We start from the raw sequence: 25,625 nt of genomic DNA on the forward strand, positions 1-25,625 counted from the left end.
TTCCTTGCACAAAGAGGGAAGAGAAAGAAGTGTACAACCTGAAAATTTCACTCAGACTCATCAAGGCTCATCCGCATAAAGGAATATCAATGCTCGGAACTGGCCATCTGTGAAACATGCGCCAGGGGAAGTACATTGTAGTTTAACTGGCCCAGAACTATGGAGGTTTTATAATGTCAGTAAAATCAAGATTTTCCTCAAATTCAGTTTAAGCTGATCTGATATTTCTTTTTTCTTGACCATGATGGAAATTGATCAACATATTCTGTTGATTATTAGCAATTGAAAAATATTACTTTGCACAAAAGTGTACCTAAAATGTTATTTAAATTGTGTTTTAGCAGCTGTAACAAATAATTTGTAAAAAATAGTTGCATGGGTGGGGTTTTTTTCCACTTAGATCAGTGTTTCTTAACACTGCCAGCCTATGTTGAAAAATAATACAATATTAAAATCCCATTTTGAGAAGTGGTAGCAGCAGCAAATGCATCGATTTTAATTTTTTATATGGAAAATGTCGATAAATGTAACTCATACAAACAAAAGCTTTTTTGGGGTCCTCCATAATTTTTAAAAGTGGGAAGGGGTCCTGAGAGAAAAAAGTTTAAGAAACTTAGATGAATCTCTCTCAACTTTGGCACCTCTAGATCTGTGGATTTCAAGCTCCAGAATTCCCAGCAATGGCCACTGGGACATTCTGAAAGTTGAAATCCACATATTTGGGGGACACCAGGTTGAAGCAGGCTGGCTTATATCATTGTATCTGTTGGGAAGAGATGTAAGAATAGTGCTGTGATAACCAGTATATGATAACTTGAATTAATTGAGTTAGTTGATATAAACAAAATTTTATTTGTATCTTCTGATTTACTCTAATTGAGTAATTTAACAAGTTTAACTAAAGTTATGTGATGTGAACAAAACCAGGTTATTGTATTGCTGTTGCTCCACAGCAACAGCAGAAAATGATCCTAGCTCAAGAACTTGCACTGGCCAGGAAGCCTTAGCCACATTTACCAGATATGCCTCATTCTTTTTCTCTGATTCTGAGCACATGCAAGAATTTTCAGAGACATCTATATATTGCCTCAAAAAAGGGCATTGTAGTTCTGCCAATGATAGTTTAACAGAACTATCAAAAGACATTAATTCAGATAACTGGCACTTTAACTATCTTTCTGTTCCATTAAGGCAACATGGAAGGTAAAGAAAATGCCCCTTCGATGATCTTAGAAGATAGGAAGCATCTCAAGTAGCCTCCTGGGTAGAGATGAATTGTTATAGGCTTTAGTAATTAATAATTATTGAAATAGAAACAAAATGGGGTATATATAACTGCCTTTTCAATTATAATGCCAAGAAAAAGAATCATAAGCATTAGAAATATTTATTTGAAAAAGAGGAAGCATATTTTAAGATTTTACTTCATGACCATAACTTTTTTTTTCTTTTCCTGTTCCTATCTTTTTGTCTTGTGGTTCACTGTTGGAGATAAATTTTCATTGTGCTTGTTTTAGTAAAAATGGTATTGCATAACAATATTGCTGAGTCTGTATAAACTTGCCATTAATGTAATTATATTTTAAGTTAATTTTTGTTTTAGCCACAAACAGTATTCTTCTATTTTTGCTTAAATTAATTGGCACAAAATATTATATTCTGCTGCTCACTTCAGCAGTTCTGTTCTAAGCAAGGCACATCTGTCACTTCTGTAGTCATTTGCCTTGATCCAGGAATCTGTCTATCCACAGAAAGTGTGCAGGCATTTCAGGGAATATAGGAACTCTAGCTATGAGACTACAGGCAGTTTGTGAATTCCCTATGCTGGAACTGTGGATTTAGATCTCAGAACCAATCTTTTCCTATAACCATGCTTTTCACTTTGTAAAAATGCCTGCATAAAGGATTTGTGGTCTGATACTACAGTGCAGTCACAACATCCTGAGCTGAATTAAGAGCCTTTGTGGTGCAAAGGAAGGCATCAAATACAATGGATAACCTTGAGTACTATGTTGGGAGTATTGATGCTAGGAGTACCATTAGACTAGGCTCCTGCTCCTTCAGAGGGAGTGCAACTCTATCCAGAATAGCCAATTTCCCCATTTTCAAGATCAAGAAAGGATGAGCTGCAAGGTCACATACAATATGACATCACAATATCTCCTGCTGCTTATCACAGTCTGGATTATGTCTTCCTCCTTTTCCTCCGCTATCACACATTACTATAGCAATTTGCAAATATCTTATAAATAAGAAGAATCAACACAAATAAATGAACAGTTGAAAACAGTGTATGCAGAGGCACATAACAAATATGTGTGTGTTTATTCTTGATTTGTTCTGCACTCTATTTTACACCACCAGTGTGCAGCCTTTTTTTCACATGCTGTATGTGTTTATACAGTATACCCAAGAAAATTGACATATACCCTTTCCCAGTTCCAAGGGTGAAAACAGGAATGGGAAGACTATCTCCTCTTTTCCCTCCAAAGTTTAATGCAACAAAAAGGCAGATACTCTTGGAATCCATCATTTTTTTTAAATGGATAAGGAATATATTTTCAGATTAATTTCAGAGCTAAAACATAGAACATAAGATGCAACCCTTGTTGTGAGAACTACCAGTTTTGTAAGAATTCTCAGGATTTGTCCCTAGCATCTTCAGTTGACAGGTTTTCAAATAGTAAAGCTATATTTAAATGCAGCCATATGGGTAGGTAACACATGCAGACATTTTTGTTAGGTTTAATCCCAAACAATAGGGATTAATAGGCTCTTTATACGCTGGGCTGGAGAAAGAGGTGCTTCCTCAGTCTCAGCAGTCAGTATGGGCTAGATGTACTTGTGGCCTGAGTAGAGTGTAAGATAGTTACATATGGAGAAAGAAGGATATATAAGTATGGCATAATAGTTAAAGTGTTATTCTTTAACCAGGTGAACTCAAGTTCAAGTCCATCTTTAGCCATGAAAGCTCAGTGGTAATTATGAGTCCTTCTCTCTCAGCCCAACCCATATTACAAAGTTGTAGTTGGGACAAAATGAAGGGAAGTGCCCATGTAAGCCACCATAAATTCCAGAAGGAAAAGTGGGATATAAATCTAATGCACACAATTCAATTTTTTATGAATTAGGATTTGTATTGCTTCTAGCAAAGTTGTTTGAGTTGCCACTAACATTGAGAACATTTTCTTATACTAACAGTTATATCTTTATCAGAGGGTAAGGAAGAAACACAGACAGCTTGACTGCAGCGTAAATTACGTTGTTTTTTCCTTTAAGTGTGATGTGATGTAGGTCATTCAGGACCTTGACCCATTTTTTCTTTTCTAAACTATCCCAACTTTCAACTTAGAATAAAGCCCAAGGCTATTTCTTGGAGCCTATTGACTTTCTACAGCAATACTTTTTCAGTAATAGATGTCACGGTTATCTTCAGTTTTTGTTTTACATCTTTTGGCACTTTGTGAGCTGGATTGTTAATGTGTATGCACTGGAGTTTGCCAGAACGGTGACAATTGCATTCTTTCACTGCTTGAAACAGGGTCAAAATTATGCCCTCAGTTTGTCATTGGACTAGAAAGCAAAGAGACTCAGGAGACCTTACAAAGAACACTTCAGCAAAAGATGGGGAAAGGCTCATGGATGCCACAAGAAAGTTAGAATTTATTATCCATTTAGAAACCACACTAGTTGTTCTTTCTCAAGATGACAGTAATTTTGCTCTAGTTGTAGCTGTGGACAATGGATCACAGTACAGATGGCAATTTTCATGTATCCAGATGTGCATCATAATTCACAGTGGCAACACATGTGACAGATGTCTTATAAGTCCTCTTGCTGATTGAGGCAAGAAGTAAACCTGTTTCAGAGGATATAGATTGCTCATGATTCTTCTTCCATAACCTATCATCCAAGATTTAGATTACACTTTTCCATCCAAATTGGCCACCTGAATAATTTAGAAGTAGCAGAAATTATCACTCTTGTATACTTCACCATTCAAGACTCTTTTGGAAGGCTTGAGGCAGCTTTATGCACACCTAGTGAATTGACAAACTACTCAGACTGCCAGTGCAGTCTGGTTTTTTGGGGGGGAGGGGGGGCAAGGGATGCCCGCTATACTCAGGATGGTCTTCTGATCTGGAATCAGCACATTCAATTCTGGGAGAGCATTTTGCACTTCTCACCCATTTCATTCAAAAAATGCACTGGAATGTCTACCTGATCCCTAAGGTCTTTTTTTCTCTGCTATTCTATTATTTGGGAAGAACAGTTCTATTTGTAAAGCTGTAGGAAAGCTGCATTATAATTTCTGAATTTTGCTCCCTTTTAGTTTGCTCTTATTTGGCCCACTGGTGCTGGCAGTTCAGAGATCCATATTCAATATACTGTTAGCTGTGTACTCCTGTGGCACATGCTGGATAGGTTTTTTGGCAGAGCCATTCTCCCAACCTGCAGTGAAGTGATGCTAAAAATATTAGCAAATTAGCACCATGAAGCTTGCCAGCTTATCCGCCAGAGTCTTGCTCCTTCTCTCACTGCTGTAATTAAAACTAATTATTTTCTAAAACATAGTAATACATGAATATGTGCAATAATCATTTTGTAGTGGGCAATCTGCAAAGTGTTTTTAAAGCTCCCCCTTCCCCTTTGGCTTGTTCTCCCACATGTTGGCTGCTGCTTTGAACGCTGCATTACGCTGTTGCAGAAAGCAAAGCGGCCCAGCAACCATAGGCTGGAGCTTATGAGTCTGTAATCATCGTCATATTTCACTAGCTTTTCCTTCTCTTGCCACTCAGGATTTTTATATAAATTTTAAATAGTTACCAGAATGACCTATTTGAGACTGTTTCTACTGTATGTCCAAGAATGAATGAAAAAAATTAAATGCCAATAGCATTTGCTGTGAGACTTTGATATTATAGGAAACACTAAATAAAGTACACGTATACACTATGGTTTTGCCACAGTTATTTCTAGAAAATGTTTGTAAATACAAGAGGAACTGCTATTTCATATTTGTCCTTTGGGGTTATGCATATATAGTCACAACTGTGCATCTTGTATTTTACAGAGTTGTGTGTCTGTGGGTGTGTGTCAGTCAGTCAGCCAGCCATACTGGTCCCTGTCCCTAATCCAAAATAGAATGTGGGAAAATCACGGGAGAAAGAGGCAAAGATGGAAGAACCGGGAACAGAGAATGGAAATGGAATTATAAGATTGATTCAGGAATGCAGTTTTAGGCTAGGGAATATTCAACAATAAAGTAATTTAAGAACACTTCTGCTGTTTAAATATATGAATATGCTATCGGAGGAAACAAAAGATATAATTTTGACCCAACTATTTCTTTTCCTTTTGAAGTTGAAACAGGAAATTTAGGAGATGAGCAGTGATGACCTTATAACTTACTTCTCACATCCTTCCAACACTAGGAAGAAAATGAACATTTCTGTGGCGCACTTCTGTGATGTGGCTGCATAGGTGTTACTTGAACAAGAATTATCAATATTACACTATATGCCCAACTGGCATGCTTACAGCTGAATGCTCATGTCAGCCACAGAGAGATCTACAAAATAATTTACCTGCTAAAGAGGGTAGCACAGTTAAGTGTGTTGCAGGCCAGGCATTTGTTTGGAAGGTTGGTAGAATATTACAAAATGCTTACTAATGTAATTGTAGGGCTTTCATTGTACTTCCAGTACTGTAATGCATTGCAAATTCCAATTCAGTGCCTTAATATATTAATTGTAATAGCTGATGTGACAGTGATTTGTATCTGTGTCTCCTAGTAAAGTCCTATCTGAAATGTCTGATCTGTAAAGAGATCCACGGATGCAGGAGTTTGATACAGATACCCAGTTTTCCTGCAAGAAAGGTCTTAAGGTTAGGAACAAGAATAAAGGGAGGAGTAAGTCTTTGGATTATCAGAATCACTTAAATCCTCAAACAAATCACCCATTTCTCCTTTATTATGGTCCCAGCTTTCTTAGTCTCCGATGCTTTAGTATGCTGCTCTGTTCTAAGAATACCCACTATTGTGACATTTACTGTACATGCATCTAATCATAGTAGCTTTTCAATAGTACTGAAGTTCCATAATGTGTGACTGAATTCTGTATGTGAAAGTAGCATGACTGATAAAAACTCTCATAATGTTGAATATGCTTATATTTGAGATAATTCATCTAAAGCTTCAACAGTGTTTGCCAGCTCACAAATCAAAGATGGGCCTAATAAAGTTGGATGACCAGATTTTTCAGAATGAATATGGCATATGTTGCTGTAAAGAATTGTGTGATAGCTTCCCCACAAAATCTGATCTTAAAAATGTGTTTAACGCATTTTCAAAATCTAGTTGCTGAGATACAAAACTCTTCTGAGCTTCCATAAAAGAAAGAACATCCTGTTCTTCTGCTTGTCTTGTGCCACCAGTTGGGGACAGAAGGAAGTTACCTTTAATCATGTCTCCTGTTTTCAATTAGCACCTATGGGTCTTGCAGATTTGATGACTCAAGGCGAGTCCAAATTGCCCGTTCCTCTCAAACCGGATGGAAAAGAAGAAGGACCTCCCCAGCCTGAGAGCAAAAAGGTACTTCCTTCCCTTGCATGTGTTCTTGGTTTGGCACAGCAGAACTCTGTTACATTGTCCTTCATTCTCTGATTTGAGCTTGCCCCTTTCAGTTCTTTCCTGCATGCTTTTTTCCCATTCACGTGCAATCTATTATGTTAGTTTTATTCTTTTCCTTTCCTTATCTGGATCTGAAAGTTACTAGTTCTTATGGCATTACCTCGGGGAGGTGGGGGGGAGATAAAGCTCAGTAAAATCTTATATGGGGATTCAGTTAATCCACTGAGTGGGAAAAAGTGGATCGTACCTTAGCTTTGGTACTTGGCAGCCATATTTCCTCTGTCTTCAGTTATAGCTTCCTGTTTTGGCCGTTTCAATAGCCGCAGCATACTTTAATCCTTTGCTTTCTTTCCTTATTTGATAAAAATAAGGTGACCAGCTTTCTTTCTTTTCTTTTTTTTTTCCTCCCCCTTTCTTTCTCTTTCTCTCTCTTTATCTCATGAGGGGAAACCCCTGCTTGATGCTCCATTTAGCTTGAAGAAAGCATGGTGGCATAGCAGCTTCAGCTAAGCATCCAGCAAAATTGCGAGATTATATGATGAATGTTGTTTTAAGGCATATGTATATTATATGTGTATGTTTTTCTCTGTGTGTCTCTGTTTATATTTTATATAGTTTAAAAAATGGTCAGTCTGTTAAATTGGATGTATTTTTTTCATTTTTAATAAAGTTTGCCCTGCCTTTGTCCTTTTTTTTATTCCTCTACCACAGGATAGCTACAGCTCTCAGGGTATTTCTCAGCCCCCAACCCCAGGCAACCTGCCAGTCCCTTCCCCAATGTCCCCAAGTTCTGCTAGCATCTCCTCATTTCATGGAGATGAAAGTGATAGCATTGGCAGCCCAGGCTGGCCAAAGACTCCATCAAGCCCTGTAAGTGGCTCTGGCTTTTGTTTTTTGGGTTTTTTGGTATTTATTATATTTTAATGCTTGCTTGTTTGTTTTATAGATTCTTTTGTTCATTATTTATCCGCTAAAGGATTTGTTTAATGTAAGCAGAGGCTAAATTCTGCTCTCAGTTCTCTACACGCAGCTCATCTTCCTTTCGCTCAGATTTAGCTCGGAGTTGAGCTTGCTTGACTGAGGGCAAAATTTGGCCCAGCCCAATTAAAAAGAGCAACAACAAGAAGAAAAAAGATGACATTTGTATGTATTACAGAAGTTTGCCTTACTTTGTAATATAGCCAATGTTGTGAAGAAAATCTTTCTCTCATAATGCATCAGCTTACAAAGCATGCTCTGTGTTGATCAGGACATTCTGTCTCAATTACTGGGTCCAAACTCTTTGCAAACTAAAGGGGCTTTCACTTGGGTGTTAATTAGCATAGCAGTCTAAAAAACCATTTCTTCTGGCTTAAAAAAATTGCTGCACTTACTGCATACATTACAGATCAATGCAAATAGTCATTTCTGAGCAGCGAAATGTACTTGCCACACTGGGCAGGAGATCTATATAGAAAGTTATTTTTTTTGGAATGGGCAAAGTCTTGAAAAATGTAAATATAGTCTTTAGAGAGCATTTTAACAAGAACATTATTTGTTACAAAGATTTCAGATACCAAAGCTGAACTAATTTTCCTCAACTACTTCAGTTTATGTTGTTATATTAAGAAAAATAGTTCTGCTTTTAAGAAATTTTTGCTGTGTGATAACATGAATACTGAAAGGTGTCACTAATTTGTTACAAAGTTCAGTAGAGTCCTTCAAAGATGTCTTGATTTTTATATGACATTTAATGGAAATAATGTGTGAAAAGACAAGAATGAAAGCCAAAGTATACAAGAAAAAATTACTTCTCTGCAGGATTTTCTTTTTTAAAAAGTACATGCTTTCACCTCATAGGTGTGTGTGTTAAGAAATATTTGGAGGCCTCCAAAATCAGCATTCCATATCTAGCTCATACCTCATTGCCATCTTTAAAAGCTGATTTACCTATATCCTAAAAAAATTACTTACTCATATGCTGTGACCTACTTCATATCATTGGTCACTATTGGCAGAAAATTGTGGAATATTCTGACATGAGGACTTGTATACTAGATCAGCCTTCCCACCTTAATGTTCTCAGATGTGTTGAGGAGTTCTCCACCAGTACATTTCTCACTGGGAATTCTGGCAATTGCAGTCTCAGTGTACTAGTTTATGGAAAGGCTCCTTAAACTTTATGGAGGCAAAGAGAGCTACCCTCTCTTCCAGACCTGTTTCCTTGACAGTCCTAGGTTTATTGTAATTTCTCGTTTTTCAGATGAAGCTTAGGGGAACTTGGTGACTTGGAAACAGTACTTCCAGCCGCCTCCTCCTCCTCCTCCTCCTCCTCCTCCTCCTTCTCCTTCTTCCCCCTTTCCTCCTCCTCCTCTTCCTCTTCCTCATTCTCTCCCTCTCTCTCTCTCTCTCTTGCTGAGCTCTTTCCAAAGGATAATATAAATACCATAAAAAAGGCCAGTGCAAAAGACCATCAGATTATTTTTACATCTATGCTCAGAATCCTTTATATCTAGTGAGAAAACATCAGCAATAATAGAAAGGAACTGAGGAAAGACAAAAGAGTAGAAATCACTTAGCAACTTTTGAATCCCTCAGAACAATAGCTTTGAGTCTCAGAAGGCATCTGCTGGTATTATGTTCCCTCTATGCTCAAAAGTAGCTATTCCTGACTACAAGTCTAAATACAAGCTCTACAAACTATGAGTTGTTATATTAGATGGGGATACATTAAGTGCATAGAATGTCAATCATTTAAAACATTTCTGGAAATGTAAAAGATCTTTAGGAAGAAAATATATATCCATGAGCTTTTTTAGCTATTATATATCCCCAGGGAAAGTATTAGAAATGCATATTCTGTTTCTACAATAATTAAGGAGAACCACTTCAGATTTTTTGAAAGAGGAAATGGAAGAAATTACCTTTCTATTTCCAATTGGAGTAAACACTGTTATATTCAGATAGAGTTTTTAGAAATTAATGCAAAACTTTAACAGAAGACAACATTGTGAAAGGACTTAGGAAAGTAGAAAACAAATAACTTGGGTCTCCATCTTTTACAATTGTCCTTTGATTTCAGTGGAAATTATTTGAAAGTTTCAGGCCAAAGTGCTCTTGTGAACATAACTGGATATATTTTTATTACTAAATAAACTAATTGCCAACTTCTACTGATTTCATCTATGAGTAGCAGCCTAATACCTTTTCTACCAAGTTGCTGAAAACAGATGCCAAAAATCATATTTACTATCTGATTTAATTACAAAAGGAAATCCTGCCCAGGGATAAGGGTGCAGGTAGAGGTACAAAATGTAAATAATTTGAGAGTTCTCAAAGTCTTGAGGATACTTTCTGTCTCTCTGAACTCTTTAAAACCTTTTCTCCATTGGTAACTGTAAAAAGTCATTAATAGTTTCAGGTTAGCCTGAAGGGGCTAGTTTGGGTATAGCTATATACACATAGAGCTTATGAGACACTAGTGGCACCTCTAGGTAAATTTCCCATAAAATGCTGGCAGGGAATTACCTCCATTCCATCTTCACGTGCACACACTCTACCACTACCAATCGGTTATGGGGTTAGGGTAGCAATCATAGATAGTAAAGTACATAATCCTTTCTTCAGAGAGGTTCCAACCAGGTATAGTCTTGCCATTACTTATATTTAGTCTGGATCTACAGGAATAGGTTAATAATAAATTGTACCTTTGATAGAAGACATACAACAATGCATATATAATTAAAGTGTCCGAACACCCTACTTTACTATCATGCCAAGAGACATTCTGTTTCCTCTTGGGGCAATTACCACATACAATTTTTTTCACAATATGCAATCTGTTGGTCACAATGAGGACCCATTATCAATACAAAAATTAGAGTAAATACATTAAATCCTAAAGAGATTAATAATTACAATTACCAATGAATGTTTATAGTCACGCAGCTATCTGATGAACACCTAAAATATATAAAGAGTAATAAATGTCTGCAGTTATGTAATAGTAATTATAAATACTCATTAGGGTAATACGCAGAATAATCAGCAGCTGGGTTTGGCATTTAGTCAGTTTTGCACTTTGGGCAATCCCAATAACAGATACAAATTCCAGAATGATGGAAAATATCATGACTCTTACAGTGAGGAAGATGCAGTAATCATAATAGGATGCCCACACATAAAAATAAGGTCATAAAAATGCATTATCTTTCTAATAACTCTGCTTGTATTTTTTCTGAGACAATGTCACAGTATACACACTTTAGCAGAAATGTCTTGCATCTACACTTGCAAAGCACTGTGCTGCAATGTCTTTGCAACATCTTATATGGAGAGAATAGACTAACCTGGGCTAGTACAAGTAGTCCTCATCTAGTGACCACAATTGGGACCAGCAACTTCGTTGTTAAGTGAAACTGCGACTGTGCTTATGATCTTACTTCAGCTTTCCTTTGCTTTATAGACCTGCAAAGGTGGTAAATGCAAGAATTGGTCACAAAATTACTTTTTCATCACTGTCATAACTGAATGGTTGCTAAATGAGACAATCGCTAAAGGAGGACTACCTGTAAATCAACCCCCAAGTGTATAAATTACGTTACATAAACAGACACAGAAATGTTATCATCTCCATTAACATAGTTTTGCAGTGTTGAGTGCTCTAAAAAATACTGGTTAAAATATATCAGATACAGAAGTTATAAATTATATCCCATGGTGTCCATCCATTGAAGAAGTGGCACATGGTAAAAACCGAATCCCTCTCTTTCTCTGTGTTTGCCCAAGCAGGCCAAAATCTGTTGTGAGGAGCTGGCAGCCCTCCAGATTTTGCAGCATTGAATGTATCCCTACATGATGTGTTGATTTTCTGTCAAAAGCTCTTAATAATTTTGCATCATGCACCAGGATATTTTTTTTTCCTCTTAAAAGTATTCACTATATATAAAATAAACCCACCTGTGGTTGTTATTTGTTTTTTACTATTTACTTCAGCATTGATTATTAAACTGAATTTAGTTTATAGTTTAATAGTTTTAGGGTATAATAAACCCTATAAAATATAAGACTTCCCTTTAAGGGAACTTGTACTTTCAGTTCAATCTGGCCCCACAAAGCTACTGTAATTTGTGCTTGACTGAACAGTAGCATGTGCAAAATGTGAAATTTTAATGTCTTTAGCTGTAGGGCGTAAGCAGTAGAAAATCAAGTTTTTTATGGGAAGATTTCCCCTTTTTTCTTCTCAAAGTTAATATTTCATTTTCAAAGAAAATTGCACCACTTCACCGTGCTTGACAGCCTGAAAGCTCCTGCAGTGAGAAGTCCTTCTTACCTTCTGTAAATTGTGATGTTTTCAGATTAAATTGTCACTTTGTGGCCTGCACCATCTCATTGAAAAGTGACTTTTCTTTATGTATGTAGACAGTACAAATGTCCAGCAAAGAAAAGGTTTTAAACTACTTTCCATTCTTTGATGATTTAGTGTTGTAACAAGAAGTATTTCACTGTGTAAAATTGAAAACCTCTATTTGGCCATTAAGTCTGAATGTTCCTGGTAATAGGCAATTGGTACGGGAGCAGAGTGAAAAATTATTAAGGATTGTATTAAACTTAGATAACATTTGTACCATTATGAAACATGTGATATCACAAGTGAGGAAATACAAAAACTAATTAACAGCACTGATATTAGCTGCAATAATTTGTTGTTCAGGAGGCTATACATTTTTGTCAGCTCACTTCTGAATTATTGTTCAAAACAGAAAAGTGAAAACTAGATTCCAACTTGAAAGTGACCTTTCCAAAAGAACATTTAATATCTGTGACATAGCTAGAGCTCTTTTTGTTTCCTTTTTGAAGGAAACGGTTTTCTAAAAAAAGCTTGCTACATAGTGCTTTGAATGACAGATATATGAAAAAAATAGCATCTTTCTGAATTAAGAAATGCAACCACATTGTATGACACCATGTTTTGTATCAGGACGTTCTTCTACTGCAGTTCTTTATTTGCATCTAGTAAAGCAAATTCAGTTGTGTTAATTAATAATTGTCCCATAATTAAATATGCTAAAAGGAGATCTGACATTGTCCTTTATTTCACAATGTGATAGACACTGTTACAGCCAGGAAGTATTACAGTGAATAAATTAGAATTCTGTGTGTAAGGTAGAAAGCTTTAGAGGCAGGCTGATTTAGTTAATTAAAAGCTATGGACCCAGTCTACGTAAAATGAAACATTATACTTCAGCAGAAGAATTCTAAGTTTATTTTAAATCTCCTGTGAAATCAATGTGACCTAGAAATGTTTGACTCTGCTCATTTTCCTGCCAGCAGCTTACAGTGTCTTCTAAATCATCCAACTATCATTCTGCCAAAATAACAATAATAGGGGCAAGCTTTATATCACTTAAATGGCTAGGTGATACTAGATGTTTAAGCCATTCATGGGGAAATGGCCTCTGGCTGGTCCTACCAAATACTGTGTACACTTGAAATAAAAAATCTGGATCTAAATATCTAGTAAATGTTTGTTTCAACCAGATGACATTCCAAATTTGGGGGTTTTATCAAATTGATAATCCAGTTTTGCAACAAGCCAGAATGTACAGACAAACATGCTTGAGGCACGTTTCTGCCAATCAGCAGACTGGATTACAATTGTAAGTATGCCAGGCATAGAAATGGAAACTAAGAACTTCCATTCATGGAAGAACTAGATCCAACAGAAATTTTGGATTGGAGGAAGTGGAATGAGGTGATTTATTTTTCTCACTGGAACAGCCTGGAAGATAGATGAGTTGAAGAAGATAGCCACCCCATCTTCTTCCTCCAATACCAACAAAACTGCATAAAGCTAGAGATAACCCTATTTCTGATATTACATATGTACCAAATGATGCAAGAATAAGCTTTAGTCCCTAGCACTTAAGCTGTGGAGCACATAAGAATCAAGAACCCTGCCACTACTGATTACAGAGTCAACCCCAAATCAAGCATTGGTGCACCATTAATGTAGGGGTGTGCAGTATTTTTCAGGCCAAAAGCAGCACAGGTCTTTGAGCGGAGTGACCATCTTCCAAAAAGTGAGCAAGGGTAGGATAAAAAAGCAGACAAGATGAAGGCAAAAACTAATTTTGATCTAATTTGATTTAAATTCAATTATAATCCAGTTGCTTTAATTACAGATAGATTATATTATTATTCCTGATGTATTTAACCATTGTCCCCTTTTTTTCCTTGCCTCCACCTGTAGCACAGAAGTCACTCTTTATACTGTCACACTCAAGACAATTTTAGATTATTAGTCTGCAAATCTTTAAATAGTTGTCTAAAAATAGTTTTTAAAAAGCTAATTCATCCTGAAAAAGAATTCCATATGCTTAGTTTCCAATGCTGAATGCACTCCTTTTCCTAAAGAGTTAAAATTAGTAGAAACAGAAAATCTTTTTGAGATAGTTACAGGTTATATTTTAGAGATAATGTATTGATAATGATGATGATGATGACGACGACGACATTGATTATAGAAAAAGAAGTCATACAGTAAAGAGAAAATACAATGAATGTGAAACTTTGGCAATTGCTTTCAGATAGCAAACAGCTATTTTCTTGCCAAAATTTCTTAAAACATTTTAACCATATAGACATAACAGGGAAGTGGGGCAAAGAGGCATATGGAAAAGGAACTACGCAATGAAGTTTAGTTCAGTTATCAAATTCAGGGTTAATAAATCAGGAAACTATATTTAACTATATGCTTTCTTTTACATATGAATTAGGAATTATTGTTAATAGTATTAGAAAGCTATTGTTAATTGTAGTTTCCTGGTTTGTTTCACTACTGGTGGAAAGGACTAAGTTTCTATTCTAATTCTAGTTCCAATAAAACTGATTTGAATGTGAACATTTGAATTACCTTTTGTTTCAATGCTTCTTATTTAATAGAGCTAAATTATTATTAACCTCACTCAGGCATCATCAGAAACTTGCCTTCTGAGATCCAAAGTTCATCTGAATTGATATGAGAACAATAAAATGGGGAGTTTGGGCCCTTTGTTTTATAAATGGAATCATCTGCAGCATGTGGAGAGAATGTATTGTTTGTGCCTGAACTAGTAGCCTTCATTCCTGTCTGTTGTGTGATAGCTTTAGTTTAACATCCTCCTTTGTCTATGTTGTGTTAGTTTCTTACTACCGTTTCCCTTCTCCCTCCCTTCCCCAACTTTCTTTTTGAAATGTATTTGATTTAGAAATCAAGTTCCTCCAACACAACTGGAGAGAAGATCACCAAAATGTATGAGCTGGGAACTGAACCAGAGCGGAAAGTTTGGGTGGATCGGTATCTCAACTTCATGGAGGAGAGGGGAACACCTGTAGCTGGTCTCCCTGCTGTTGGCAAGAAGCCGCTGGATCTTTTTAGGCTCTATGTTTGTGTTAAGGAGATTGGAGGCTTAGCCCAGGTGAGTGATGATTGTCAAATGGCTTTAATCTTACCCTTGCAGGCTAAAGTTAAAAATATCCTTGAAATGTCACTTAACATTATTCTGTCTTGGATATTTTCAAAGAGATTCAAGACAGAGTACCTTTAGTTACAAGAATATACATTTAAACATAGCGTAGAGACCCTCAGAATCCAGAATGTCAAGAATGTCCATTCAGAATTCAGAGGGTGTCATCTCAAGAAACTTGTTAAAATATATTAAAAGGATATGATAGTTACGTTTCTTACCTGTACAATCCAACTATCCCCAATCTCCACCCCCCAAAAAACACTGAAAAGAGTTCTGATGGTACTGAATTCTTTTTCATACTAAAAAAGATGACAAGTTCCTGCCATTTTCTTGGCAAGGTTTTTCAGAAGTGCTTTGCCATTGTCTCCTTCCTAGGGCTGAGAGAGCTGACTGGCTCAAGGTCACCCAGCTGGCTTTGTGCCTAAGACAGGACTAGAACTCATGGTCTCCTGGTTTCTAGCCAGTGTGTTAAACTACTATGCCAAACTGGCTTTCTGTATTGAAATTTTGCTGAAAATAAAGATGGGAATGAATTTCATCTTCATGCATACTCAATGGAATGAGACCGCTTATATGAATATCATTTCGTATAATTTTGTACACCAACATGGAACATCTTGTAAATAATGACTGATTCATTCAAATGTGATTTCAAATATAGATATGGAAACAAAAGCATATAGCTGTATATACTATAATTGTAAAAATATATAGGTACATATTTTGTTAGATTTGAAAGATAATATGCTGCAATGTCATACATAAAGGAATGCATATAGTATGCATTTTTGGTCTTCGTACATAATCAAATTAGTATCTAAGCAACACTAAGAATCAGAATTTTGATGTCATACATTACAAATGGAATTCATTTCATTCATTAGTATTTTCTCTGTTTGTGTAAAATTTGTTGTAATTCATAGTGCATCCTTTGTTCATAGTGAGTGCTGTCTCCCTTATAAAGGGCCTGGAGTTCTAGCACCTGAACCAGAAATACTAGCTAAACAAACCAGGAACAGCTATTTTGAAGAAGAAAATCATTCTTTCTGTCAATGTTAAAGCACTTCAATATGAACCTAGTTTCCTTATTATTGCCATTTAAGATTTGTTTTTAGAAGCTGATTTTAAAAAAAAAGACTCAATGTATGTTTGTGTCAGAGAAACCAAGTACACATTAGGAAGAAGATAAATTTGCTCACAATACACATCCCAAGCTCACTGAAAGCATAAAAAATAGAAATGTAAATGACGTTCTACTAGCAAAGCATTTTACATAGCTAAAGCAAGTTTTTAATGGTTTGATAAGTGCAGATGCTGTTTATGCATTATTAAGTGTGAGAATAATGGGCTTTTTTTTTTTTTTTTAAGATATTGCATGTGGGTTTTTTCCCTTTTCTGTCTTCAGGTTTTTTATCAATCCACTTTGATGCCGTTCGTCCATCCTGCTATTTTATTTATTTGTTTCTTTGTTCCTTTCTTCATTTTCTAGGTTAATAAAAATAAGAAATGGCGTGAGCTGGCGACCAACCTAAATGTTGGCACTTCAAGCAGCGCAGCCAGCTCCTTGAAAAAACAATATATTCAATACCTCTTTGCCTTTGAATGCAAGATTGAACGAGGGGAGGAGCCCCCTCCAGAAGTCTTCAGCACTGGAGATACTAAGAAACAAGCTAAGATTCAACCGCCATCTCCTGGTAAGTTGAAGAACTACAGAAACAATCTTAAAAAATTGCACAGGAGATGGAGTTACTAAACAACTTAAATCTCATAAAAACATCTGCTGCATGTAGATATTCCTAATTAATTTCTGAAGCTCATAAATGAGGGACATTTTAGTGGTTCTTGATTACCTATATCAACAGATCTTTCAAAGGATTTGCATATATTCACATTGACATTTGCAAAGATCTGTCAAATCTGTACCGACATTCTGAATGTTAAATTTAGCTCCACTAATAACTATTAAAAATGTTTACTACTAACTTCTGTTGGAAGTAAAATGCACTCAACATTATTGAAGCAGAATTAGACTGTATTTCCATTTTTATAGAACCTTTTAGAGCTTCAAAATTCTAATGGCATTGTTCCAGTTGTGTTTCACCCAACAAATGCTTTACAGCATATAGTAAAATCTTTCTATGGACTTCTATTCTTTTTATATTTCTTATTCATAACATTTTATTTTCATTGATACTGTATTTGATGTTGACAAATGGATGTTGTACTGGCAGTGGTGAAGTTTGGGGCAGTGATTTGTTGAGCTGCTCTGATATCACAGAAGGCTAGGAAAACACTCACGGTTTTTGTTTTGAAGGTGATAGAAATCTGGGAATAGAACTATTAGGTAGCATTAGAAAGAAATGAAGGCAAGAGAACAGAGGCACCAAATTGCAGATGAAGGAAAATAGGAAGAACAAATAGGGGCTGAGGAAAAGTGGAATAATACAAAATAGCAGCACTGAATATTCCAGAGAGGGTAATCTACTGAGAGATGTATTGAAAGACTGTGGGGGACAGGAGGAAGGGGAGGAAGCGTACCAAGGGAACAACAGAAATCAAATTTACAGATATGCCACAAAGATGAAGGATATGGTAAAGAATGTACTGTATGCTAGAAGTTTAAAGAAACAGATTAAAACGAGTCTGTCCATAGCTAGTCCTATTATAACATTAATCACACTGGCTATCAAGAGCTCATTCACATGTTCCTCCAATATAATATTATATACTAGCACTTGGTTTTATATAAGAACAAACAAGTCAGTTTCCTTAAAAATAATGGAAAAATATCTCACAGCAAACATCTGAACACTGGGAAACCAACTGAAGAGCACTTAGATCTCCTAGGTTTTTGTCTGGCAAAGTCACCATACTTCCAAAAAACAAAAAATACTTCACTTAGAGGCAGCAGTGGAAAATTTCCAAACTAAAACGTTATTCATAAAATTGGATTATATTCATTCTGGAGTTAATATTACTGTGGATGCTATTGCCTTAAGAAAATATTTAAGTATGTTCTGCATGTACATATGCACCCACCTATAAACATATATTTGCCAACTGAGGGCAATATTTATTTCCTATAATGAAGTGGGCTTCAGTCCAAGAAAGTTTATGTCATAATAAAGCTATCAGTCTTTAAAATATTACTTTCCAGAGATGAGAGCTATTTTTCCTGAAGAAATACTAGGAAAACACTTGTTGTACTTTACTTGCCTTTTGTTGTAGTGGAACTAACCACAGGAAATATGCTGAGGGGTGAAACAGCAAACATGAAATACTGGGAGGAATTGAATTATAGCAACTCCGTTGCCATAATACCTCTAAAGGCCCTGTAAGTGTCCGTGATGGTGCTGGAACTGCTCAGTTTGAATGGATATTCCATAAACGAAAAGAATCAGTGTTAGGAATATTTTTCCATATAGTTGAACCAATGTGCCAATATTTACTTTTCATCACAACTGTTTACACCTCGATACCCTCTTAACAGCATGAAACAGACAGATTTCAAATGGAAAATCTAGCTTTACTTTTGTATAACTAGTAAAGCAGAGAAATGTCAGAGTTCACGGTTGTAAACATTTAACCCACATTTAAAGGTCTTATCAATATCATTATATTTAGTTCAGAAAGATATATTTGGGCCAAATGGAAACTCCTTTTTCAAAATAAAAACCTTATTACAACTGGGAAAGATTTCACCAGATATAAGAGTTGCTATTCATAGATTTTACTGCTGAGTTATGGGTTTTACAAAATATGTGAGGATTCGTCTCCTAATTTTCAACATTGGTTCTTTACAAGCAATTTGTGGACACACTGACAGTGCAAAATATATGAAGAGAGTTAACAATGCATAATGGTGCTTGAAGACAGGAAATAGAAGGCTGGTAGTGTTTCTGCTTTCAGTTCTTTGAATTACAATTTATTCATAAAAAGTCAATTACCAAACAGCATTCTCATCAGTATATACTGAATGGGAGAAAGGGGTGTGTTTCCAAATTATGCTCTCCATATTCTTCCTAGCAAACTCACTGCCAGATCCATAATTGAATTTCACCTTACTACATGCTGATTTGGAATGCTGAAAAAGCATCAAAGCACAACACAGCTGCCATGGTGGGAGTGGGGAATGACTTTCCCATTCATAAAATGCCTGCCATTGTGGGCATGGCCAGTCACAAAATACCTGCTCAAAGAAAATAAACTTTCTCATGACAAGGCAGAGGTAGAGAACAAACTTCTTTTGACACTCAGTTTTTACTCCATATCCATTTCACCAAAAGCAGACTGGGAATCTTCAGAGAAACATGCATGACAGACAAAGCACCTAAATATCCTTCTCGTTCTGCAAAAAAATAAAAAACAAACACTGAGGCAAAACGCACATATCACCTCACAAAAACCCTAGGTAACAAACCCAATTGCCAAAAAATTCCACGTGCAACATAAATCACCCACCAACATACAAGCATCCCATATGCAAATAAAAATTGAGCAAAACGTGTGCATAAACATACACCCAGAGCCCCAGCAAACCTCTTCCCCCATTCCCAGCATCTCTTCTCCACACATTTCAGAAAAAGTGTTGGACTTCATCCACCCATCGTTTTACTTTCTGTGAATACCTCTGGCACCTAGCTGAGGGCATCCTTGAAAATTAAGATGTACTGGAGGCAGGCATGTTACTTTGTAGCATGCCAATCTCCCAATTTAAAAAATAACTTTTAAAAAATTAGGGACAGATTGAAAAAAATTAGCATGGACCCAGAGCCTGGTAGACATCAAGGGAAGTTCCTATAACTACACTCTGTGGACCAGACTAGCAAAGGGTACCCTTTGAGAGCTTTTGCTTTAGATATATATTTTACATTTTTATTTCTTTACCCCACCCCTCATTCCCACAAGAGTTCTGGGAATCAAACAGGAGTTCCAGTTTCAAAAAGATAACCATACATTAAACATATACGTGCTTAATATAGAGATTGCTTGGATTTTTGCAGCCCATGTCAAACATGACAAGGTGGGAAACCAACTTAAGCTAAAGGAGACACTTTCCTCTGCTGTTTCAGAGGAAGAGAACAAGTAGGTCTGTTTCACACACCTGGTCATCACTCGGCCCTGTAAGAAACAAGCAGAACACAGATTAAGAAGGGAGAATATGAACACCCGAAACACGTGTTCCCATATTGCACTGTGTTTTTCTGTCAGGTGTACACTTGTATGTGAGACTGAGCTGCGGCAAGAGAAGTGAAGGGAAACATCTCAGACTGACTCTGTCTTACTTCAGTTACTTGATCACATTTTTAAGGAGAGGGTCTGAGAAATTTCACTGTAAAGGAGGGGCATTGTGCTGGGTAAACAAGGTAACAATTGGGGAGACTTTTCTGAAGATGAGTGTCAGAGGAATGTGTGTTCTTCTTCGGGGCTGGGGCGTGGACTGCCTAGGTGTTGTACAGGGTTCTCGCAAATATATTTGCAAACGTGTTTCCATCCTTTGAAGTTCCAACAGCCTCAACCCCACTTCTTAACTCAGGCAGATTGTTTTTGCATTTCAACAGACTGGATGAAAAAAGCCAAATTTTTCCAAAGTTTCTGTAATTCCAATGTTCTCAGCAGGCTTATTTTAGGAAGCTTGGAAAACTTTGAGCCTCAGTTTACGGAGAGCACAGCGTTTCCTTGGCAGGAGAGAAACAACATGGGGGAGGGGGCTGGGGGGCAGCACAGAGGGCTAAGGCAATCTTTTAATTAGTAAGTCTGTAACCCAAAACCCATCTATCTTTGCTGACAGGTGGCTGACTGAATTTCTATTATTAGCTGACAGGTGATGTCACAAAATCTGGCAGGCAGCCAACTAGGGAATCCCCAGCGGAAGATAAATGAGGAAAGGGGTTGGGTTATAAACAAAGGTGCCCTTTGATTGACCTCCATTCACTGTGGACATGTGATGTTTCCTAGTAAACCTCCCACCGCTTTTCCCTCCCTCCCCCACTTGTCAGAATTAGGGCACTGAGTTCATGCTGTGTAAATTATCTTCCCGGCATGGTGTCTGGCTGTTAAGACTGAAGTATGTGAATGTACTTAACCTTCAGTAACCTTTCCATTGTTTACTTTAGCTTATACATTTGTAGCTTCTGGCAAAAGGTAGGGATATCCTACAGAGCATGTTAGGCCTCTTATTAATAGAGTTTCAAGAGGCTACATTCGTGTATTTATTTGTTTCTTCCAGTCTGGTGGGGGGGAGGGGGAATTGCTGGGCAGCAGAAAAGCTTTCATTCCCTCCCCTCCTCCCACCCCCCTCTTCCTTCTCTGGTATTATCAACTGGATATTTGAGACAGTATAAATAAAAAGATACCCATTCTAGTGCAACCATGCTTTGCACATTTCAGTGGGTCCTCTGCAAGCCTCAGGTTGCAGCGTACAACTGCACAGTAGCATAGCCAAACAAGCCCACTTTGATGCTTCTGAGATATTGTAGAATTAAGATTCATCTACTGAGAAAGCTTTATCTCATTCTGTTTATACCTAGCTGTTAATCTTGGCAAACAATGTGTTCTTCATTATACTGGAGGCTGCAGGTGAACTTTGGGTGCAGGACAGGTTGTGTAGCATATGCTGTTCTGTCCTTTAACAAAAGGGAACTGCCAGAAGGCTCCGAAAGGAAAATTAAGGACTAAAGTAACACATATTTTGAAGTTGCCGTGTTACCAGTAGGCTTCCCAGTCAAATTCAAAGTCGTGGTCATTACCTTTGTAGTCCTTTACAGCACAACCCTGCGACATATCAGACCACCCCTTGCCAGAATTGACTCAGCTATCTAGCTAGGCCATCCAGAGAGGGCCTGTTGCAGGTCCCTTGTTTTGTGAAAGGCCTGGGGCACGGACCAGATGACAGCCCTTCCAAGTGGGGGACCCATTTTATGATATATCTTCCTCCCAAAGGTACCACAGCCCCAAATCCTCCTAGTATTTCATAACAAACTAAAGCAGTTCTGTTTCAGCATGCATTTAGCACTTGGATGATTGGTTTAGTTTTATGGGTGCCTATCATGTTTAGGTTTGGGATGATTTATTGTAATTGTTTGTAGTTAGTTTTTATTGTATCTTTTGACCTTTAGGATTGGGACAGGTTATAAATATTGTAAAGTAAATAAATAACTTTGCTTAATAACTTGTTATATAGAAAGTGTGTAACGTAATGGATCTTTTGTGGCAGACAGCATATGATTCACAGCTCTTTTTTCTAAACTGTTGAAGCAGAAACTACCGTTTTCACCATATTTTAGGAAGCAATTAATGAACAGGACAAGCCAGTCTCATCAGAGGAAAAAAAGCCCATATTTTAAGGGCTAATTCAGACATTAGATTGCCTGGCAGAGGATTACTCCGTCATCTTACATCCTAAATATTTATGAATCCACATCAAATGTATTGGGATCTCCTCACATCAAGGCATTGGAATCACTAACTTTGCCAAAGTTTCTCCTTGACAAGACCCTGTAAATATAAGGCCGGGTTCTTTGTTCTGCTGCACGATGCTGTGCTTGAGACTCTGGAAGCACCTTCTGAGGAAATGAATCAAGAACATTAACTTGGTGTTCCCTGACTTTTCTGTTGTGGTCTGTGAGTCTTGCGGCAAGACTATTCTCCTTACAAGTTAAGTATTTCTTGAAAGGAATTTAGTAAATGGGAAATTTCAGATACAGGGAACCTGTCCAATTCAATTATAACTACCCTGTTGGCCATCAGCTTGAACAGACCTGGACAATCTTTGCTTAAGCAATACTTAATGATGAATTCTTAGCCACAGCAGAATTTAATAAATAAAGCATATCTCATCTACAAGGTGTATTCAGATAAAATAAAATAAGATGTCTTCACAAATATATCTCTGTTTCCTGCTTCTCTGCCTTGGTTTTCTTTTTACACATGTGAGCGTACACACCTGATATTTTTTCCTCTCCCTTCCCCCCTTTTTTAAAATTTTCCAGCTAACTCGGGTTCTCTTCAGGGTCCACAGACCCCTCAGTCTACTGGGAGCAATTCTATGACAGAAGTGCCAAGCGACCTCAAGCCTCCAACACCAGCGTCCACACCTCATGGACAGATGACACCTACACAGGGCAGCAGGTACTTTTCTTAGAGCCTTTTGGGATATTGGATCTGTGCTTTAGCAAGTGCAGTCACTGCCCCAAATCCAGACACCTTCTCTCTCTTTCAGGGATGTTGCATTTTCCTGTGACTCAAAATGCAACATGTTGTGGGAAATATTATTGGTATCTGGAAAATGAGTGTCACGGGCATTTCTTGGATGCTGCCCATGACATCATTGATGGTGAGTGGCAGTTACCCCCATCTTTCTTTGCCACCATATTGTCAATCTCACCCCCCGACCAGCAATGAGAAAAGGAGAGGTATGGGATCTGAAATTGCAGAGATTCAGTCTGATGTATGAGAAAGTTGCTTTTAATATTAATTTCCTTTTATACACACGCAGACACAGACTCTTCAGTCTTTGGCTAGAGAGTTGCATTTATTGCAGAAATAAAACTGTAAAAAAGGCTTTGCCTTAATACTAATTTCATATGAGTTTGCAGGATGATACTTCTGCTTTTTCACCCTAAAACTCTTCGTGTGTGTGTATGCATGCACACGCACGCACGCATGCAACTATGTCCAGGTGCATGCAGAAACAACCAGGAAAAAAAAAGGCAGAAAATTAGCAAGCAATTCCAAGTAAGCCATTATCATGGCTTAATCCTGTTGTATGGGACTAATTGGCAAATAGAACAAGCTTCTATTTTTCCCTAAAAGGACGATGCCTCCTCTTCTCCATTACTTCCTGCAGCATCTGACTTCGAAAAACAGAAGTGATAAAGCTTCAGCTGCTCTCAGAAATAATCATTTGTGCACAGCTTGAATTGTCTTATCTATCCGTCAACACACAGGCACATCCATGTGTAACCCCACACACTGATTTTAAAAGGTGCCCATTATTGTGTGTGCGCGTGTTATTTCAATATCCATACGTACATATGGGTATTTCTTTGGGGATAAAATTTGGGGAATATTAAAAATTGATTTCATCAGTAATCTGCCAACTAAATTTGAGAAGTTATTTCTTTATATCAATAGATCCAATATTGGTACCAAAATGAGTAAAATATCCAAACAGTGCCTTTCCATCAGGCATAGTATTCCTTGATATAAATTGTTAAGAAGCTCTGAAACCACGAATTGGCCTGTGATACCTGTAAATGGTGGGAAGGGGTCAGTATGTTGGAATGTTAGAATGCTGGATTGAAGTTAAGAAACCTTAGTTAAAATCCCAGCTCTGCTATGAAGTTTACTTCATTGGCCTTGGACAAATAGGTGTTCTCATATGCCACTCTGAACTTCTTGGCTCAGGTAGAGAATGATGTACTTGAATACATGTTCTGTATGTTTTGAATATCTTATATATCCTTTACTGTTAAGGTAACAGTGGTGATTTTCAGAGCAGTTTAACTTTCTGAACTCTATGGATCACCATCTGAGCAGGTATTGCATATCTACAACTGTGTCTCTATAACCTGAATACCTTCTTATGTTCTATCTCTTCAGAAATAGTTCAGTCAGTGTACATGATCCCTTTTCGGATGTAAGTGATTCCACATACCCAAAACGGAACTCCATGACTCCAAATGCACCCTATCAGCAAACAATGAATGTGCCAGATATGATGGGAAGGATGCCCTATGAGCCAAACAAGGATCCTTTTGGTGGGATGAGAAAAGGTAGTATCTGCTGACATTAATTGGGGTGGGGGGGCATAGACTGATATACATTGTAGCGGTATGTCTGCATGTTATGTATATCAGTTTATATATGTGGTTGATGATTCTCCATCTTTGTATTCCAGAGGTGTAAAGAATATTTTTGATGCTTTGCTTTTCTCTCACTTCCATAAGTAACTGTGCTGTTGTTCTGGAAGTTAAGAGATTAGCGCAGAGAATTTTTGCCAATAAGTTTAAGAACTTGCTTTTAAGATATAGAAAATTATATGGAACAGTTTTTATAATTATACCGTTATAATTATACCAATATTCTCAACATAGGCAAGTACTTTTCTGTAAGCAACAAGGTTTGGTAAACTCAGATTATGTAATATACAAGCCAGTTTAATAAGGTATACAATGTTATGACATGTATTATTTTAGTCTAAATCTTAATGGAATCACCAATTTCCATTGCCTTATTTCATTAATACAAGATAGGACTGCTACAGGGAGTTTACTGGAATAAACAGGCATGCTATAAAGGAGTTTATATATTGGTTTAAAATGTGTCCTTGCCCTGTAACATTCTTTGGAAAAACATTTGTGGCAAGGAAGTAAGGCTCTCTTTCAACAGTTCCAAATTATGAGGATCTGTTCCATTTTCTAGATTTTCTGATCTGGACAAATGTCTCAGCATTGTCTAAAATGTGTAGAGATTTGAATTAAATAAATCATTTATATCAT

The 25,625-nt window shown here is 37.0% G+C and overlaps 1 protein-coding gene across 15 annotated transcripts in view; it reads left to right on the top strand.

Annotated features, from left to right (window-relative positions):
* The window catches only part of ARID1B (AT-rich interaction domain 1B), a 414,597-nt gene that overhangs the window by 373,009 nt on the left and 15,963 nt on the right, over positions 1-25,625 (top strand). For 10 of the 15 annotated variants that reach the window (XM_088142352.1, XM_088142359.1, XM_088142372.1 and 7 more), the window contains 6 exons: positions 6,489-6,595; positions 7,346-7,504; positions 14,863-15,072; positions 16,613-16,817; positions 23,115-23,253; positions 24,727-24,899. In XM_088142352.1, the coding sequence (XP_087998478.1) occupies positions 6,489-6,595; positions 7,346-7,504; positions 14,863-15,072; positions 16,613-16,817; positions 23,115-23,253; positions 24,727-24,899 (993 nt within the window). The remainder of the gene's footprint in view (positions 1-6,488; positions 6,596-7,345; positions 7,505-14,862; positions 15,073-16,612; positions 16,818-23,114; positions 23,254-24,726; positions 24,900-25,625) is intronic. The other 5 variants (XM_088142411.1, XM_088142378.1, XM_088142427.1 and 2 more) reach the window with 3 other exon arrangements.

Source organism: Python bivittatus, unplaced genomic scaffold, assembly GCF_059951505.1.
Source record: "Python bivittatus isolate LINGU-HERP-01145 unplaced genomic scaffold, Pbiv_v1 ctg000020_np1212, whole genome shotgun sequence".
Classification (NCBI taxonomy): Eukaryota; Metazoa; Chordata; class Lepidosauria; order Squamata; family Pythonidae; genus Python; species Python bivittatus.